At 50.0% G+C, this 17,276-nt stretch overlaps 1 protein-coding gene across 1 annotated transcript in view; it reads right to left on the bottom strand.

Annotated features, from left to right (window-relative positions):
• Nucleotides 1-774: 774 nt before the first annotated feature.
• Nucleotides 775-17,276, bottom strand: part of LOC119435129 (protein brunelleschi-like) — a gene marked incomplete at its 3' end in the record, with an annotated part of 38,860 nt that continues 22,358 nt past the window's right edge. Inside the window, exon 3 of the mRNA XM_037702065.2 lies at nucleotides 775-890. Coding sequence (XP_037557993.2) covers nucleotides 775-890 — 116 coding nt within the window. The remainder of the gene's footprint in view (nucleotides 891-17,276) is intronic.

Here is a 17,276-nt window from a genome sequence, read left to right as displayed (position 1 = left end):
CGGTCGCCTAATAGGTCTTATACACTGCCACATGACATTGCCTGTCTTCTGTCACTCAAGTCTTTCGTTGCAGCTGTGTCAATAAACTAACACATGTCAGCCGATGTGTAAGTGCTTACCTTTGTGCATCCTTTTTTGCACTACTTCCCTCTTTTACAGCTGCGCATCACTTATCCTTTATTCATTTATGCATTTTATTTAGTTGTGTAGTATAATGAACCAGATGTGCTCATCTTTTATTCACGTGCATTGTTCGCTCTTACTTCTTTTGTTTTGTTTCAATGTTTTGTGACCCCTCCCTGCTTTGGCAGGCAGCTAGCAGTACTATTGCGTAAAAAAAATTTGCGTAGCTTGCACTAGAGGCACAACGCTAAAGAGACAGCGAACTGATGGGCACGTGGCTAGTCCTGGCTTTTGGGCTAGGCTAAGCACTACCAAGTCTTCCCCAGCACTTTCCGGAATTTATTGATTGATTGATTATCGATTAGCTATCGCAAGGTATTGACCACGTATTTGGGCTAGGCTAAGCACTACCAAGTCATCCCCAGCATTTCCTGGATTTTATTGATTATTGATCGATTATCGATTAGGTATTAGTCCCAACCATGCTTAGCTAGACTTAGCCAGGCTCAGCTTTGCTAGTTCACAGGGGTATGTGCCATTGCGCTTGGACCCTTTCTGCACTGCCACCAGGATCAGCCCACATTTTCTGTTCGCGGTTGACACATTACGCCTCGCTTAATAAAGAAACAAATGTCCTCATTGAAGACACACAACCCAGGTTGTGTGCCCCAACAGAGAGAGCTCTCCTCACCAGGCACTGGGTGCTGCGCAGCTTGCTGCTCAAGGGGGCCCCCGCCTGCTCCCCTCCTGTGGCATCCTCTTCCAGCCTGCAGCAACACAAGCACTGCCATTGTGCAACACTGACTTGTGGCCGGTCACTGCAAAGCACTCGACCGACACCAGCCTACACACAGCCTTGGAGAAAAACTGGCTTCAATTCTGCCACATAAATCGATGGCTGCCGAGATTCAGGCCTACATTCCTAAGCACACTGGCTGCATTCCAACAAAGGAAAAACACTCACGTACCAAGCTTCAGGCAGGCCTATGGGTAGCCCGACCGGTCAACATAATCCGCAGTCCTCCAGTGCTACCATTCTCAACATCAAGACACTGCTTTGGAATGTTGGTTGCTATTATTAACAAGTAGTAATTAGAGGACAACTACCAATGTTCTGTCAATAATATATAGTATAATCACTAGTTTGCCAGACAAACTACAACCATCTAATCAAATGACTCCACTGCAAAACTGAAATCGTGCTGTCATGGGCAATATTATAGGAATGTATTCAAGGTCAGGGTGTCGAACCGAACTCTAACCAAAGATCGTACCTGAACCAAAATTTTGGCCACAGAACCGAACCAAAATCGATATCCTTGGAACTTGCGCGAACCCGAACCAAACCTGAACCCCAAAAAATGAAGTTACTGGTACGGCCCGAAACGGTTCAAGCATATAGGATGACAAGAGGCGCTCATTAATTCATGTTTCTTCAAATAACTACTTCAGTCGGTGCACCCCACTTGCAAATATAGTGACAACTGATGAGTTGCGCTGTGTGTGAGAATGGGGACAGACAGGTGGTGGTGGTCGACAGCCACCTCGGCAGAGACTTTTGAAGTCAGTCATGGGAGGTGGGTTTCGTAGCAGAAAAGTTGTTTTGGCGACTCCGCGGAATCAGCATTTCTGTTGACACTGCCGTTTCGACTATTATGTGAACTCATTACTAAAATTAAACTAATAAACATGGAGAGCAGAAAAGACAATTCCCTTGAGGAAGGAAAATCAACGAGTTCAGATGATGTACACTGCAGCGCAAAAGGGACAGAGACGGCGAGAAAAAGCGGGGACATGGCCCTACTAACAATCAATGCTTTACTGCATGTGATCGACTTGCCCAACAACAGAACGAAGCACACAACAGATCAACCCAGCAATTCATCAGTCACAGGTTACTATCAAGACAAAACAGCACTTCTGTTTACGACAATGAAACTGACAAACAAGTGACACAATTTTGCTTCTATTCCTGATCTCTAAAGATTTTCCTAGTGAGCTATACTTTAGTAGTAGGTTCTTGCTGGCTAGTTTGTTCATACTTGAAGGAAGGTTCAAACTGAGTTCGTCGTGTATTGTGTGTTCCTTCCGCTTGTCCTCATTCTTATTGCGCAGCTTTAACCTTCCTTCTAGTGAGCTGGTCTGCATTTTTGGCCAGCGATTGCATGTGATGAAACAGAGGCTCACTATCGCAGCGCACACAATGTGCGGCAAAATGACCAGTCAATGCCATGTTATAATGATGCTCCCGCAATTGACTGTTAAAGCCACCTGGCTGTTAAGCCTACCTACTCTTTCTCAAATGTAACGGAAAAGCTGTTTTTGTCTGGATAGTGGCCTGTGACGGATGAATCGCTTGTTGATCTGTTTGTGTGATTTTTTTCTGTTGTTGCGCAATGATATATATATCGTCACGTGCAATAAAACACTCAGTTGTTAGTGGTGCTCTGTCCCTGTTTTTCTGTCGCTGCTGTGTATCTTTTGCGCGACAGTGTACCTGATGCCATACTAGCTGGCACATCAGTCTGTCCCTTTGGAGTTGAGATGCACGGATTTTTGTAACCGTAACACTGTGTCCTAATGGATCCCATCTCAGTGAGCGGTATGCACGGCTGTAGCGGCACGCAACACCTGCTTTTATTTTGTGAGCCACGGTTCAATGCACATTTGGCGCCTAGCCAAGCAAAGTACAACACTCTTCTTCGAGTTGTATCAAGCGCACAACCAGACGAGTATGATGAAAGAAGACAGGAGACACACGAGCGCTAACTTGCAACAATTTATTGAGACCCCAAAGCGAAATATTGTCACGTAGTATGACGCTGAAAAACAGTCGTAAAACTGTGTACAACGAAACTGGTTGTTTATTGGGCGAACCTGTGCCCACAAAGCAAGGTACACTCAAAGCACAACGATAGCGGCGAACACAGTCGGCGATCGTCGAAAATCTGATCAGCGGCGAAACGCGTCGGCTTTTATACCTGAGTCATCTCGAAAATCTGATCAGCGAAACGCGTCGGCTTTTATACCTGAGTCATCGAAGGTTCTAGATTATCCCTGATGCCCGCGTGTCTTCCATAAAGTTCTAGACAATTCGCGTCAGTCATGCAATCAGATACATAAGCGTCGGTGAAAACGGCAATGGAAAGAAGCATCGATAACGTTCTAGAAACTTCCGATACAGGCGCGTCCTGCGCCGAGCGATAACGTTTAACATTTGTTAGCCGGTGGAAAGCGGCCACCGTGAAAGATAAACATCTATACTGTCAATACCCTCCCCTTAAAAAGCATCGTCCCGATGCTACAAACAAATGTGAAAGCGAAAACAAACCACGCGTAATAAAAAAAAAAAATAAAGTAACAAGTACCTAAGTTCGTCAGCGGCGTAGAAAGGCTTAAGACGCACCACATGGACGACTTCGGTCGTGCGCGGCGCCGCTGTGATTGCGAAATGCCGTCTGGCACGACCTCATAGTCCAGTGCGCCAATACGTCGGATGATCTTATATGGTCCGAATAGCGACGTAAGAGTTTTTCCTGCTAAGTCCTCGTCGGCGTATCGGAGTCCAGACCCAAACACGGTCTCCGGGCTGGTACTCGACGTAGCGTCGTCGAAGATTGTAGTGTCGGCTGTCGGTCCTCTGCTGGTTCTTGATGCGCAGGCGGGCGAGCTGTCGACCTTCTTCGCACGCTGCAAATAGGTGGCAACGTCTAGGTTTTCCTCATCGGTGACGTCCGGTAGCATGGCGTCAAGCGTCGTTGCCGGGTTCCTTCCGTAGACCAGGTTGAACGGCGCCATGTGCGTCGTTTCTTGCACGGCCGTGTTGTATGCGAAGGTCACGTACGGAAGGATGGCATCCCATGTCTTGTGTTCGACGTCGACGTAGATTGCCAGCATGTCGGCGATGGTCTTATTTAGGCGCTCGGTGAGGCCATTCGTCTGCGGGTGGTAGGCGGTGGTCCGGCGATGGCTTGTCTGGCTGTATCGCAGGATGGCTTGAGTTAGTTCTGCCGTAAAGGCCGTGCCTCTGTCGGTGATGAGGACTTCTGGAGCACCGTGACGCAGGAGGATGTTCTCAACGAAGAATCGGGCTACCTCGGCGGCACTGCCTTTGGGCAAGGCTTTGTTTCGGCGTAGCGGTGAAGTAGTCCGTAGCTACGATGATCCATTTATTCCTGGACGTCAACATCGGAAAAAGCCCCAGTAAGTCCATCCCGATCTGCTGGAATGGTCGGCGAGGTGGTTCGATCGGCTGTAGAAGTCCGGCTGGCCTTGTCGGCGGTGTTTTGCGTCGCTGACAGTCTCGGAATGTCCTTACGTAATGGGCGACGTCGGCAGAGAGGCGAGGCCAGTAGTATTTTTCTTGTATCCTCGCGAGCGTGCGGGAAAACCGAGATGTCCAGCCGTTGGGTCGTCATGAAGAGCTTGCAGAACCTCTGGACGCAATGCTGAGGGTACCACGAGGAGGTAGTTGGCTCGGAGAGGCGAAAAGTTTCTTTAGGAGATGTCGTTTGCAAGAAAAACGCGCCAATCCCGCTGTTGAACCCTTCAGCACAGTACGGTCTGCTTCCAGGTAATCTACAAGGTTCTTAGTTCCGGGTCGGCTCGCGTTGTTCGTGCGGAATTCGTCGGCACTGATGGGTCCCAAGAAAGGTCGTCATCCTGGTTGTCCGTGGCGGCGGTTAGACGGGCAGGCGCGAGACAAGCAGTCGGGTAGTAGTGTTTCGCCCGGACTTGTAAACGACGGGTGATGTCGAATTCTTGAAGTCTCAGACTCCATCTGCGAGGCGACCTGAAGGATCCTTCAAGTTAGCTAGCCAACACAAGGCGTGGTGGTCGCTTACAACTTTGAGGGCCTGCCATAGAGGTAGGGGCGAAAGTTGATGTAGCCCAGATGATGGCGAGCACTCCTTTTCTGTTGTGAAATAATTTGCTTCCGCCTTCGATAGCGACTGGCAGCGTAACTTACAACCCTTTCTGACCGTCAGTCCTCTGCACAAGCACGGCGCCGAGTCCTACGACGCTTGCGTCGGTGTGGACTTCGGTATCGGCGTTTTCGTGCGAAATGCGCAAGGATGGGCGGCGATTGCAGGCAGTCGTTCAGTTATTCAAATGCTTCGATTTGGGCGTCTCCCACTTGAATCGACTCGGCCTCGTGAGGTACGTCAGTGGCTCGGCGGATCCGTGAAAAATCTTGACGAAGCGCAGGAATAGGGCACAGTCCCAGAAATCTACGCACTGCCTTCTTGTCGGCGGGCGGAGGAAAGTTGGAGATGGCCGCCGTTTTCTGTGGGGTCAGGGCACACTCCAGACTTGTTGATGACATGGCCCAAAAAAAAGAGACTCCGTATGCGAAGCGGCACTTTTCTGGCTTCAAAGTGAGCGGAGGTCTGATAGCTTGAAGAAACTGTTTCAAGGCGCCGCAGGTGTTCTTCGAAGATTGAGGGCAAAAACAACGACGTCGTCCAAATAGAGAGGCAAGTCTGCCACTTCAAGCTGCCAGTACTGTACATGACGCGTTGGAAAGTCGCAGGTGCCGAGCAAAGACCAAACGGCATGACCTTGACTCGAACAGTCCGTCTGGTGTTATAAAGGCCATCTTCTCCCGGTCCCTCTCGTCGACTTCGATGTGCCAGTAGCCGGTTTTGAGGTCCATCGACGAAAATACTTTGCGTGTATAGTCGATCCAAGGCGGTCGTCAATCCGTGGAAGGGGGTATACGTCCTTCTTCGTGACCTTGTGAGGCGACGTAATCGAGCAGAAAACGTAGGGTTCATCCTTCTTTCACTAACACCACGGGACCCCACGGACTCTGGACGGCTGGATGATGTCGTCGCGTAGCATTTCGTCGACTTGTTGCCTTATGGCCTCGCGTTCGCGTGCCGAAACTCGGTACGGGCTCTGACGCAGTGGGCGGACTTTTCGTCGGTTACGATTCGGCTTGGCGACAGGGGTTTGTCGAAACTTTTGACGACGACGAGAAGCAATCCTTGTATTGCAGGAGCAGAGCTTTTAGGTGTTCTTTCTTATGCCTGGGAAGGTTCTGATTAACGTTGAAAGTTGCTCAGGTATTTAGTCGTCGTTGCGGGTGCACTGGAATCCGTGAAGGCGAAAGCAATGCTGGCTTGTACTATTTCGTCCGATGTAGGCACCGTGGTGCTTTGTTAATGCTGTGTATTCGGGGCTGAAGTTCGTGAGCATCACCGTTGCTTTCCCTGCACGTAGCTCAGCTATGCCTCTAGCGACGCAACTTTCACGGTAGAGCAGTAAGTGATGATCGCCCTCGGATGACGCCCTACCATGTCTGCAGGCACTTCCGTACCGACGGAAATCATTACGCTGAGTGAGGCGGAACGGTGACTGGTTCTTCAAGCACATTCAAGGCATGGTAACTGATGCATGTATCGGCGGTTATCGCTTTGGTGTGAAATCGTTATCGACTTGGACCTTAAGTCGATGACTTGCACATGTGGTGTAGAAAGTCCATGCCTAGGGACGTCCTGGAGCAGTGCTGCAGGATTACGAAGCTCGCCGGGTAAGTGCGGTGTTTACGTGCGCGCTGTGCAGATTCCAGCGGCGTTATTAGGTGACCTCCCGCGTCCGTTATCGGTTCCTTGCCAGGCCGTCTGCACCTTCTTAACTTGGCGGCGAACGCGCCACTGAAAACTGAATAGTCGGCGCCAGTGTCGACGAGAGCGGGTAGTTAGACCATCGATGAGCCCGTCTAGATCGGTAGACCGGCGTCTGGCGTGGTTAATTCGTGGCGTCGGATCACGGCTGCGTCGGCTTGCTCTGCTGCTGCTACGTCGCGTCGGAAGGTCTTCGTTCGGCGGCGATGTGCTGTCAGGCTGTTGCTAGGCGGCGTGCTGATATCTCGTCGTGATGATTCGCGAATCGTCGTCGGCGGCGGCGGCGGAGGATCTTCGGCATTGCGTCGTACAGCAACCGCACCTCCATCGGTTGCTGCTTTTAGTTTCCCGGGTATGGGCTGGGAGATCGGCCCCGGGTTGGGCCGGCATACAGGCGGCGATGCGGCGAGATGTAGCGCCTGGTGACGGCGAGCGTGAGGGCCGTCGTGGTTGCCACTGGGCTCCGGCAAGGTAGTCGGCGATGTCACGTGGTCGCTCGCCAAGCTGTGGACGTGGCGCTTGACAGCGAACCCTCGTAGGCCCATCTCGCGGTATGGGCATCGGCGGTAGACATGGCCGGCTTCCCCGCAGTGATAGCAGAGCGGGCGGTGGTCGGGGGCGCGCCAAATATCCGTCTTCCGCTGGGAGCTGCCCTGCGCGACGGGCGGGCGTGCTGGCGGCGGCGGCGGTGGACGACGGAACTGCGGCGTTACGGGGCCCTGGCGCGAGCGCGGAGGGGGGCCTTGACGACGGGCGACGGCGGCGTAGGTCATCGCTTGCGGCTGTGGTTGAGGCGATACCGGAACTTCTGGCACTTCTAGTGATCGCTGAACCTCTTCTTTAACTATGTCAGCGATTGAAGTCACCTGAGGATGCGATCTTGGGAATAATTTCTGTATTTATTCCCGTACAACCGCTCTGATCGTCTCGTGCAGGTCGTCGGCGCCTAGAGCTTGAGCTTCGGCGTAGTTTGTCAGTGCACGGCGGTTGTATTGCCTGGCTCGCATTTCAAGGGTCTTCTCGATGGTTGTGGCCTCCGAAACAAATTCTGCCACAGTCTTGGGCGGGTTGCGCATCAATCCAGTGAATAGATGCTCTTTGACGCCCCGCATCAAGAACCGAACTTTCTTTTCCTCTGACATATCGGGGTCGGCGTGGCGGAAGAGGCGATCTCCTCCGTGAAGATTGCGATGTTCTCGTTCGGCAATTGCACTCAGGTTTCTAATAAAACTTCGGCCCTTTCTTTTCGCACGACATTCGTGAAAGTCCTCATGAAGTTCTCACGAAATAGGTCCCACGTCACCAGGGTGGTCTCTCTGTTCTCAAACCAGGTCCGAGCAGCATCATCTAATGAAAAATACACATGGCGCAGCTTGTCGTCGTCGCTCCATTTGTTTGAACGTCGCGGTCCTCTCGTATGTCTCCAGCCAGGTTTCAGGGTCTTCAGCCGATGATCCACGAAAAGTCGGTGGCTCCCGAGGTTGCTGCAGCAGGATGGGGGACGCTGGTGCTGCCTTCTGGTCGTTGACTTGGCCTTGATTGCAGTGGTCTTTTCGGGAAGAAGTCCGAACTCCGGCACAAGTCCTGCTGCTACGGCTAGCTCGCTGGTCCTTGGCGACGTTGGTCTCGTTCTCCGGTTTCGGGCTTGGGTCGCGGCTTTGCGGGGGCGTTCGGTGCATGAACGAACTAGCACCTCCACCAGATGTCACGTAGTAGTGACGGTAGAGAAAACATTCACAAAACTGTGTATGACGAAACTGGTTGTTTATTGGGCGAACCTGTGCCCACAAAAGCAAGCTACACTCAAAGCACAACGATAGCGGCGAACACAGTCGGCGATCGTCGAAAATCTGATCAGCGGCGAAACGCGTCGGCTTTTATACCTGAGTCATCGAAGGTTCCAGATTAATCCCTGATGCCCCCGTGTCTTCCAGAAAGTTCTAGACAATTCGCGTCGCTCATACAATCAGATTACATGGGCGTCGGTGACCACAGACGACGGATAGAAGCATTGATAACGTCCGAGAAGCTTCCAATGCAGGCGCGTCCTGCGCCGAGCGATAACGTTCAACATTTGTCAGCCAATGTTGAAAGCGGCTACCGGTGAAAGATAAACATGTGTACGTGTCAATATGTTTTTGGAAGCAGAACTAAAATGTCTTCTTTCTGCGCAGCAGTGAGATTGTTGTTTATCGTGGCTGTTAAAGCTGCAGTACCATCATCAGGAGGTGAAGGCAAAGGTCGTGTTTCCATGTGAAGGGGAACAAGCGTAACAGGTTTGACGTCCATAAAGGAACTAACAGCGGTGCCTTGGGGCATAGTGATCGACGAACGAATTGGACTAAATGCCGTGACTAGCACACTTCTGTCATGAAACCTCACCAGGCTAAGAGCGATCAAGAGCCCGCTAAAGCTGTGGCGATCGAATGGTACAAGGAACACATTACCATTAACGATGGTAACCAGAGTCAATGATGGAATATCCTCATGGGCAGCTGGAATCAAACAATCGGCAGCTGTGACAAAACGGAGGCTCTGTGCGTTAAGTTCAGATGAACATTCAGTGTCTCTCATATGAATTACACGTTGATGGCAAGAGGTAAAAGCTGATGCGGTTGAGAGAAAGTCGCATCCTAAATGTGTTCGTGAATGCAGGAGGACAACATGAGACATTGAATGTGTAGATGTATGCCTTCAATGAAAACGTGCACTGTGCAAACTCCGGAGGGCTGAACAAGGACGGCATTAGCAAAACGAAGGGGTGGGCCCCCCATTGTAAGGCAACTTCACTTTTTGCAAACGGGAACTCATAGCACTAACGAATGAAAGCAAAGCACCGGTGTCAACCAAGGCTTCAATCTGCACACCTTCAACACACCAACAGTATATTAGATGGGCACTCCGGAGGGGTTGGACGTAGTCCGAAAGACGCAGCTTTCCCTCCTGAAGCTGCCCTATCTAGTTTTCTGAGTGATGGTCAGGAGACGAAGTGGCCTGACGAAGAGGAGAGGAGGAGCGTTGCATCGGCGAAGGAGAATGACGACGCACGTATAGGAAATTTCTGGCTGTGCCGACGTTGTCCAGAGATGGAAGCAACATCCGTAACGCTGGTAATAGTGGGCTGTCAGGGGCGGATCCAGGTTTTTTCTGAGGGGGGGTCAGCTTCCTTCACTGATGATGATGATGATTGTAGCCTTGCTTATTTACCGAAATTCACCGTTTCTGCTCACGACAAACCGGCGTTTTATACTGCTAGAGCAACACCTGTAGCCCGCCGTGGTGGCTCAGTCAGTTCAGGCGTTGCGCTGCTGAGCACGAGATCGCGGGATCGAATCCCGGCCGCGCGGCCGCATTACGATGGAGGCGAAATGCAAAAACGCCCGCGTGCTTGCGTTGTAATGCACGTTAAAAAAACCCAGGTGGTCAAATTAACCCGGAGCCTTCCACTATGGCGTGCCTCATAATCAGAACTGGTTTTGGCACGTGAAACCCCAGAAAGAGGAAGAAGACCTGTAGCGAACCCAGGTATCGGTTTCTCCGAGCTTATAGGAAAAGGATGTTACCCAATACAGCCATGTGCATGGCGGCTGTGCCTGATAATACAGGTGTTCAAATTAAGTTTTATGGTTTTTTTAAATAGGCACTGGGAGGCACGCGAAGACCACCGGTACAAATAAGTTATGTGGCCAGGGGGAACAAAGTGAGATGATAATTATCGCTGTCAGCAGCCCAATTAACTAAAATTGAACAATTACTTTTTGTCGACTGCAGTGGTTACGGGTTCTTCGATTTTTTTTTCATTCCGCCAGCCGTGAGGGGAAGGGGGACAGTTATTATCTTTGCCAATGCCTCCGCCCCGTTGTCAGACTCAACGCCTCACGCAACAGCCGCGTCATATCAGGGAGGAGCTTGTGCCGATCCTCACTCTCTTGCAAGTTGCATGCGTAATCGTGCGACCGACAATTAAAATTTGGAGTTGGATATCTCGGAGCACAGACATGCTAGAAGAATTCTTCCAAGTGAAACTGTGTAGAAACACGACTGCCTCTAACTTTTGAATACAAACATACACACTTACTGCAGTCAATAAAAAGTTAATTGTTCAATTTTAGTTAATTCGGCTGCTAACAGCAATAATTATCATCTCACTTTGTGTCCCCCTGGCCACATAACTTATTTACGCCGGTGGTCTTCCCGTGCCTCCCAGTGCCTAATTTTAAGAAAACCATAAAGCTTAATTTTGAACACCTCGTATATCTAGCCTGTATTGTTTCTTAAAACAAAATGTGGGATGATCTGTTGCAGGTTCGTTATAAATTCGTAAGCACGCGTCTGTTTTTGGAGTTCTATTGGGACACCTTGATTTCCTTAAGAAGATCCTTGTGTTCGGCTGAGACACCTTCGTTTGCTTTGGAGGACTAACTCCCCTATTCTCAAACAGCCCTCGACTCGAAGCTCTTCCTCCACTCCACCTTGTTGAGCACAGCGCCGCCTCTCGACTGATAAAGACGCGACAATTCTAAAGAATTCCCGTGAATGATCATGAAGCTCAGTGACCACTTCTTTGGAGGGATGGCGGTGCTATCTCTCCTCTTGAGTCGAGGTGTTGTGTGACTAGAGGAACGTTCTTGAATACGGGTAACGCCCCACTCCAACGCGGCAACCACTACGCTGGGTGTTTACGATATGCGAATCACCGCGTATGAAGACTCACGACGCCACCTACAGAAGAACGATGTGGCGTGTTAGCCGAGAGCGCGAGCCAGCGTCTTCATGTTTTGTTTCCCACTCGACATCATCCTTTTACACAAGGTGCGCATCTGCTCCCTTTCTCTAACCACGCGACGCCATCCTAGGACCGCGCGCTGGCGTTGGCCGCTGACGTCACGCTCCTGAGAGAACGCCCACTCAGATAAAAGGATCCGGCAGGTTTGAGCCTCCTATGCTTAATGTACGACAATAAAACTGCGAAGTTACAATGAAAAACTTGTAGCGTACGAACGGTACTGTGCTCGTGCTGGATATTGTCAACGTGTAACTGTGATCACAGTTTTAAAAAGTTGCCTATGCGTAGTTCTTAGTTTAGCTGTTAGTTGTTATTATTTATATATAAACACTTCAGCGAGAAATCTCTTTCATTAAGCAGGTTGGTCGCGGAACCGATGACATCCAATGAGGCAACCGATGACACCCCGAGGGTGAACTATTAATCAGGTGCGAAGGCGTTCGCGCACACATCGGCGTGCTTGGCAAAAGGACGTCTCCTCTTCATTCGACGCCACCGACGGGACGAGTCAGGCACGGCCGGCGCCAGAGGTCCAAGGTGTTCATGAGAAAAATTAACGGCAACTTCGCCACCACACCCCTACGGAATACAACTATAAGCTTGTGAGCGAGCTAGCTTTACTTCTACATGGCTGCTACCACTGGTACTCGCGAAAAATACTTTTGAAGAATGCTGGTGGCCATATTTTTTTTTTGCGACAGGGCCATCCCCCTGTCAGCGAGGGGGCGATGCAGAAATCTGAGGGGGGGGTCAGGACATCCCCCCTGGATCCGCGCCTGGGCGCTGTTGTGGAGCAGAAAGCTCATCTCGCTCAAAAGCTTCATAACCACATCGTTCATCCTGTTGACGGCATCAGCAAAACCTTGAAGTATGGCCACGGATGCCGCAGCAACAGCAGACCGGTCGGGGTGGGTGCCATATGCTGTCATAAAGCTGAGCCGGTACTTTTGCTGAGAGGGAAGTGAGAGACCCATGTGGAGCAGCCGCAGGTGGCGGAGGCTGCGGGAAGGATGATGCCACAGCAGCAATCTGAGTGGGCATTGGTAGAGGCAGAGGGCTTGGGCCTTGTGCACATGCCACTGAAGCTAGTTATTCGTTCACAATGTTAAGTAGGCCACCACCAGACGACGTTGTATAGATTTAAAGCACACGGTAAAGTTTGCGTGAATGATGGTATGGATGAGTGCACACAGCTCGTTGTCGTTGGTTGCCCTGTGATCAGACACGTCAGGCTCGGATGAAGTTCGGATCGAATGAAGTTCATTGAGGCGCTGGCATGTAGCGATGATGTCGGCTACAGTAGTGAGGTTGTTCGCGACAGGGGCAATAAACACAATGGTCCCAATGCCTTTGAGAAACTGCGCACGTGGTCATTCTCTGCCATGAACAGCAAAAAAGGGCGACATCGTCTATATGTTAAGTGTACGACTCACCGGTGTGCTAATCTAAACACGCTCAGCAAGCTTCTTTCTCACGACCTCCGAGCGGACAGTGGGGATGGCAAATATCTGTCGCAGCTGCTGTTTAAAAGAGGTCCAGACTAGAAAGTCAGGTTCATGGTTGAGAAACTAAATCATCTCGACGTTGGTTAGATAGAAGGCTAGATGAGTGAGCTTTGAGGAATCATCCCAATAATTAAATGCACTCACACAGTCAATTTTCCAACCACTCAACATCATCACCGTGTAGACCAGCGAACATCTGGGGATCCTTCAGAGTGCTAGTAATGGTCCAAGCACGTGTCCCCACAGGAGCAGGCATAGCGGAAGCGGCCGTGTTGGGCTGCTGCTTTTGCGACATGGCTGAGGGCAGTTGATAAAGCGGCGACCCGAGCGGAGTTCCAGGGATGTACTAGAGAGAAGGCTCAATAGAGGTGAGGACTGCAGGACCAGAGAGCAACCTCCTCCACTTGTGCGATAACGGTTAGGCGCAAGTCTTCCTTTTACGTCTTCCTTTTACGTCAGTGAGCGAGCCACCCACTATTACGGCCTCTAGTGGTGATGATGAGTACGCACAGATGAGAAAGATGAAATGCCCACGCAGCGCTCACAATATACAGGGTCTGTCCTAAAAGTAATGTCAGTGAATTTATAGCAACGCAACTGTACGTCGGAGCGCGGTCTAACAGGTTGAAACTGGTAGTGGAGGAACCAAGCTAAGCAGCGCTCCGTTGCTCAGTGTGCTCCGAACATCGGAAAGTGTAGAACGGGCCTGTCCGTGAGAGTTTTTTTTTTTTATTCTTGTGCTAGTGAAAATGCAGCGCTCGTTAGAAAAAAGATTTGCGATGAAGTGTAGCGTAAAACTTAGCAAGACTGCTGCGGAAACTGTTACTATGATCAAGACTGTTTACAAAGAACATGCCCTGTCAGATTGGCAAGTGTTTCGGTGGCATAAGGGCTTTTTGGAAGGCCGGGAAGAGGTCAACGACGAGGACCGGGCCGGACGGCCATCCACGACCACCACGGCTGACAATGTGACGTGAGTGAGGGAACTGTTGAACTCAGACCAACGATTAAAAGTGTTCGTTTAATGGCCGACATGTTAAACATTCCGAAAACTGAAGTTCATGAAATCGTTACAAGCGATATCGCCATGCTGAAGGTGTGTGCAAAAAGTTCCAAAGTGCTCACTGGTGACCAAAAGTCATGCCGCGTCGAAATGTGCCAAGAAAACCTCGACATGTGCCAATGTGATCGAAAATTTTTGGACGTCATTACAGGTGACGAGACTTGGGTATTTGAATATGACCCAGAGATCAAAGGGCAATCATTGGAGTGGCACACGCACTCGTCCCCTCGCCAGAAGAAAGCCAGGATGAGCAAATCAAAGATCAAGATCATGCTCATCGTTTTTTTTTTTTACATCCACGGACTGGTTCATCACAAGTTTGTAGAACCTGGAACCACTGTGAACTCCAAATTTTATGTGGAAGTCCTCAAAAGAATGAAACGCAGGGTTCAATACATCTGGCCGGACATCGCAGACAACTGGAAGTTGCACCATGATAATGCGCCGGCCCACACTGCCTTCATCGTCACCGACTACCTGGTTAAAGTAGGAGTGCCAACGATCCCCCATACAGCCCGGACTTGGCTCCCCCTGACTTTTTTTTTGTTTCCACGCCTCAAAACACCCCTGAAAAGCAAGCATTTTGGGACAGTGGACGGGATCAAGGCAGCTTGCACTGCAGCATTAAAGGCCATTCAGGAGGAGGACTACCGCAACGCATTCGTAAGCTGGAAGTCTCACTAGAGCCGATGTATCGACACAAAAGGCGAGTACTTTGAAGATTTTTGAACACTTGTAATGATAAATTCATAAATAATTTTTAATGGCCTTACTGACATTACTTTCAGGACAGACCCTGTATATAGTGCAACTCTGGGCCACCGTCAGTTGCACTTGGCTACTCGAAGAGGCAGGACATGTGTCGAGTGAACTCCTGAACTATTGCAAGACTGTAGAGGCTTGGGCTAGTCGGTACATACTCGATAGAACAGCGCAAAAAAACACAAGGGACACACACCAGCGCTGACTGACGACTGAACTATACTTTGCAATGTCTTGAATACGGTTTCAATCACAGAAAAAGGCCCTGAAAGAGATGTGACGTAATGCTAATGCATTTCTCCCACATTTATCGCTAAATTGCCACTCAATTTTTGTCAACCCTTATCCAGCGCAAGGCTCCACGCCTCATGCTGAGGTGCAAGAAAGATTGACACAGGGTTTAGCACAAACTGTTCTTGTGCATGATTCAGAAGCATCAATGTCCTCAGCTGCTTTTAAAAAAGCAGCCAAGTGAGCGAAATGTCAATGCTGACTTGTTTGTTTGCTACAGGCTAGAAGTTTGGAATTGTAATTTATGTGAATGACAACATAGTCACATGTTTGTAGCTTCTCCACAGCAGTAGTAGCAAAAAAACAGCGGAACGATGAGGACCAGTCATCGTTATGACTGGTCAACCAGGCTCTGCCAGGGGGGGTTGACAGTTTGCCAATACCATCTAAACAGCACTAATTTCGATTTTTTTCACGTGAAATTGTCAAAAAATTGCGCTTTTTGCGAGTGTGCAGACGAATGCGCGTCTTACATTAGTTGCAGTACTCAAATGCGTAAGGAAAGAAAAGGGGTTAAACAAAAGGGGGGTTAAGTCGGCCTCAGGGGGGGTTACAACCCCCGAATCCCCCCCCGTCGTTGCGCCACTGCTGTTGACGGCAATGCATTAGCACTGAATCATACACAATGCCACCATTGTCAAACGTATGAGGTGTGCACTACAGCAGGACTCCTCTGTCGCGATTCCCTAAGAAGCCTGCACATGGCCTCCGAAATGCCTGCAAACCCCGAGAAACGAGCGTCCTTTCTGGCGTTTCTTTCTGGACATGCTGAGCCATCTATTGGCACTGCCGAGAAGCGCGTGGCCTCAGAGACGAGAAGCCTGCAAACGCGGAGGCCCTTGCTTGCCACACACTCAGTGGCACATACTGATTGACCCAAGTTCATTGAAGAGCGGCACATACTAAGTGCATTTGTGGCACTACCTCCTGATGGGTCGCTGTCCTTGAGGAACCCTTGTGATCTTTATTTCTTGAGCATGCTCAGGAGCCAATTCAAGTTCTTGGTCATCACAAGGAAGTGCAATGTATTAGCTCGATGATGCTGTTCGTAATTTCGATTTTATGCTGCTCACAACCAATGACTCCTGAATGCTTGAGCTGGTGAAAGGGAAAAAGAAAAAATGCTAGTGGCAGGGCATCTGCCAGTAGTTTTGTTGTAAACCGCGGCCGCTGCACTTCAAGCTGAATTTTTCACACACAGAATCATTTCGTCGGCCGTCTTTGAGCAGGTTCATTTCTTCATCATCATCATCATGAGCCTATTTATGTCCACTGCAGGACTAAGGCCTCTCCCTGCGATCTCCAATTACCCCTGTCTTGCGCTAGCTGATTCCACCTTGCACCTGCAAATTTACTAACTTCATCATCCCCCCTAGTTTTCTGCCGTCTTTGACTGCGCTTCCCTTCTTTTGGCATCCATTCTGTAACCGTAATGGTCCACCGGTTATCTACCCTACGCATTACATGGCCTGCCCAGCCCCATTTCTTCCTTTTAATGTCAACTGGAATGTCTGCTATGCCTGTTTGCTATCTGATCCACTCAGCTCTCTCCTGTCTCTGAACGGTACGCCTAACATTATCTATCCGTTCCATCGCTCTTTGTGCGGTCCTTAACTTGTCCTCGAGCTTCTTTGTTAACATCCAAGTTCGTGCCCCATATTGACACGTATACATGGACTTAGCGAGAAACTCTTACGTCGCTATTTCGGACCATATAAGATCATCCGACGTATTGGCGCACTGGACTATGAGGTCGTGCCAGACGGTATTTCGCAATCACAGCGGCGCCGCGCACGACCTGAAGTCAACGTGGTGCGTCTTAAGCCTTTCTACGCCCGCTGACGAACTTAGGTCCTTTGTTGCTTGTTATTTTGTCCCTTTCTGTACGTGGTTTTGTTTTCGCTTTCGTGTTTGTAGCATCGGGACGATGCTTTTTTAAGGGGAGGGTATTGACACGTATACATGTTTATCTTTCACCGGTGGCCGCTTTCCACCGGCTAACAAATGTTAAACGTTATCGCTCGGCGTAGGACGCGCCTGTATCGGAAGTTTCCAGAACGTTATCGATGCTTCTTTTCGTTGCCTGTTTTCACCGACGCTTATGTTATCTGATTGTG

This window comes from Dermacentor silvarum, unplaced genomic scaffold, assembly GCF_013339745.2.
Source record: "Dermacentor silvarum isolate Dsil-2018 unplaced genomic scaffold, BIME_Dsil_1.4 Seq473, whole genome shotgun sequence".
Taxonomy (NCBI): domain Eukaryota; kingdom Metazoa; phylum Arthropoda; class Arachnida; order Ixodida; family Ixodidae; genus Dermacentor; species Dermacentor silvarum.
Note: the sequence above shows the minus strand (reverse complement) of the source record. Positions and strands in the feature narration are given on the sequence as shown.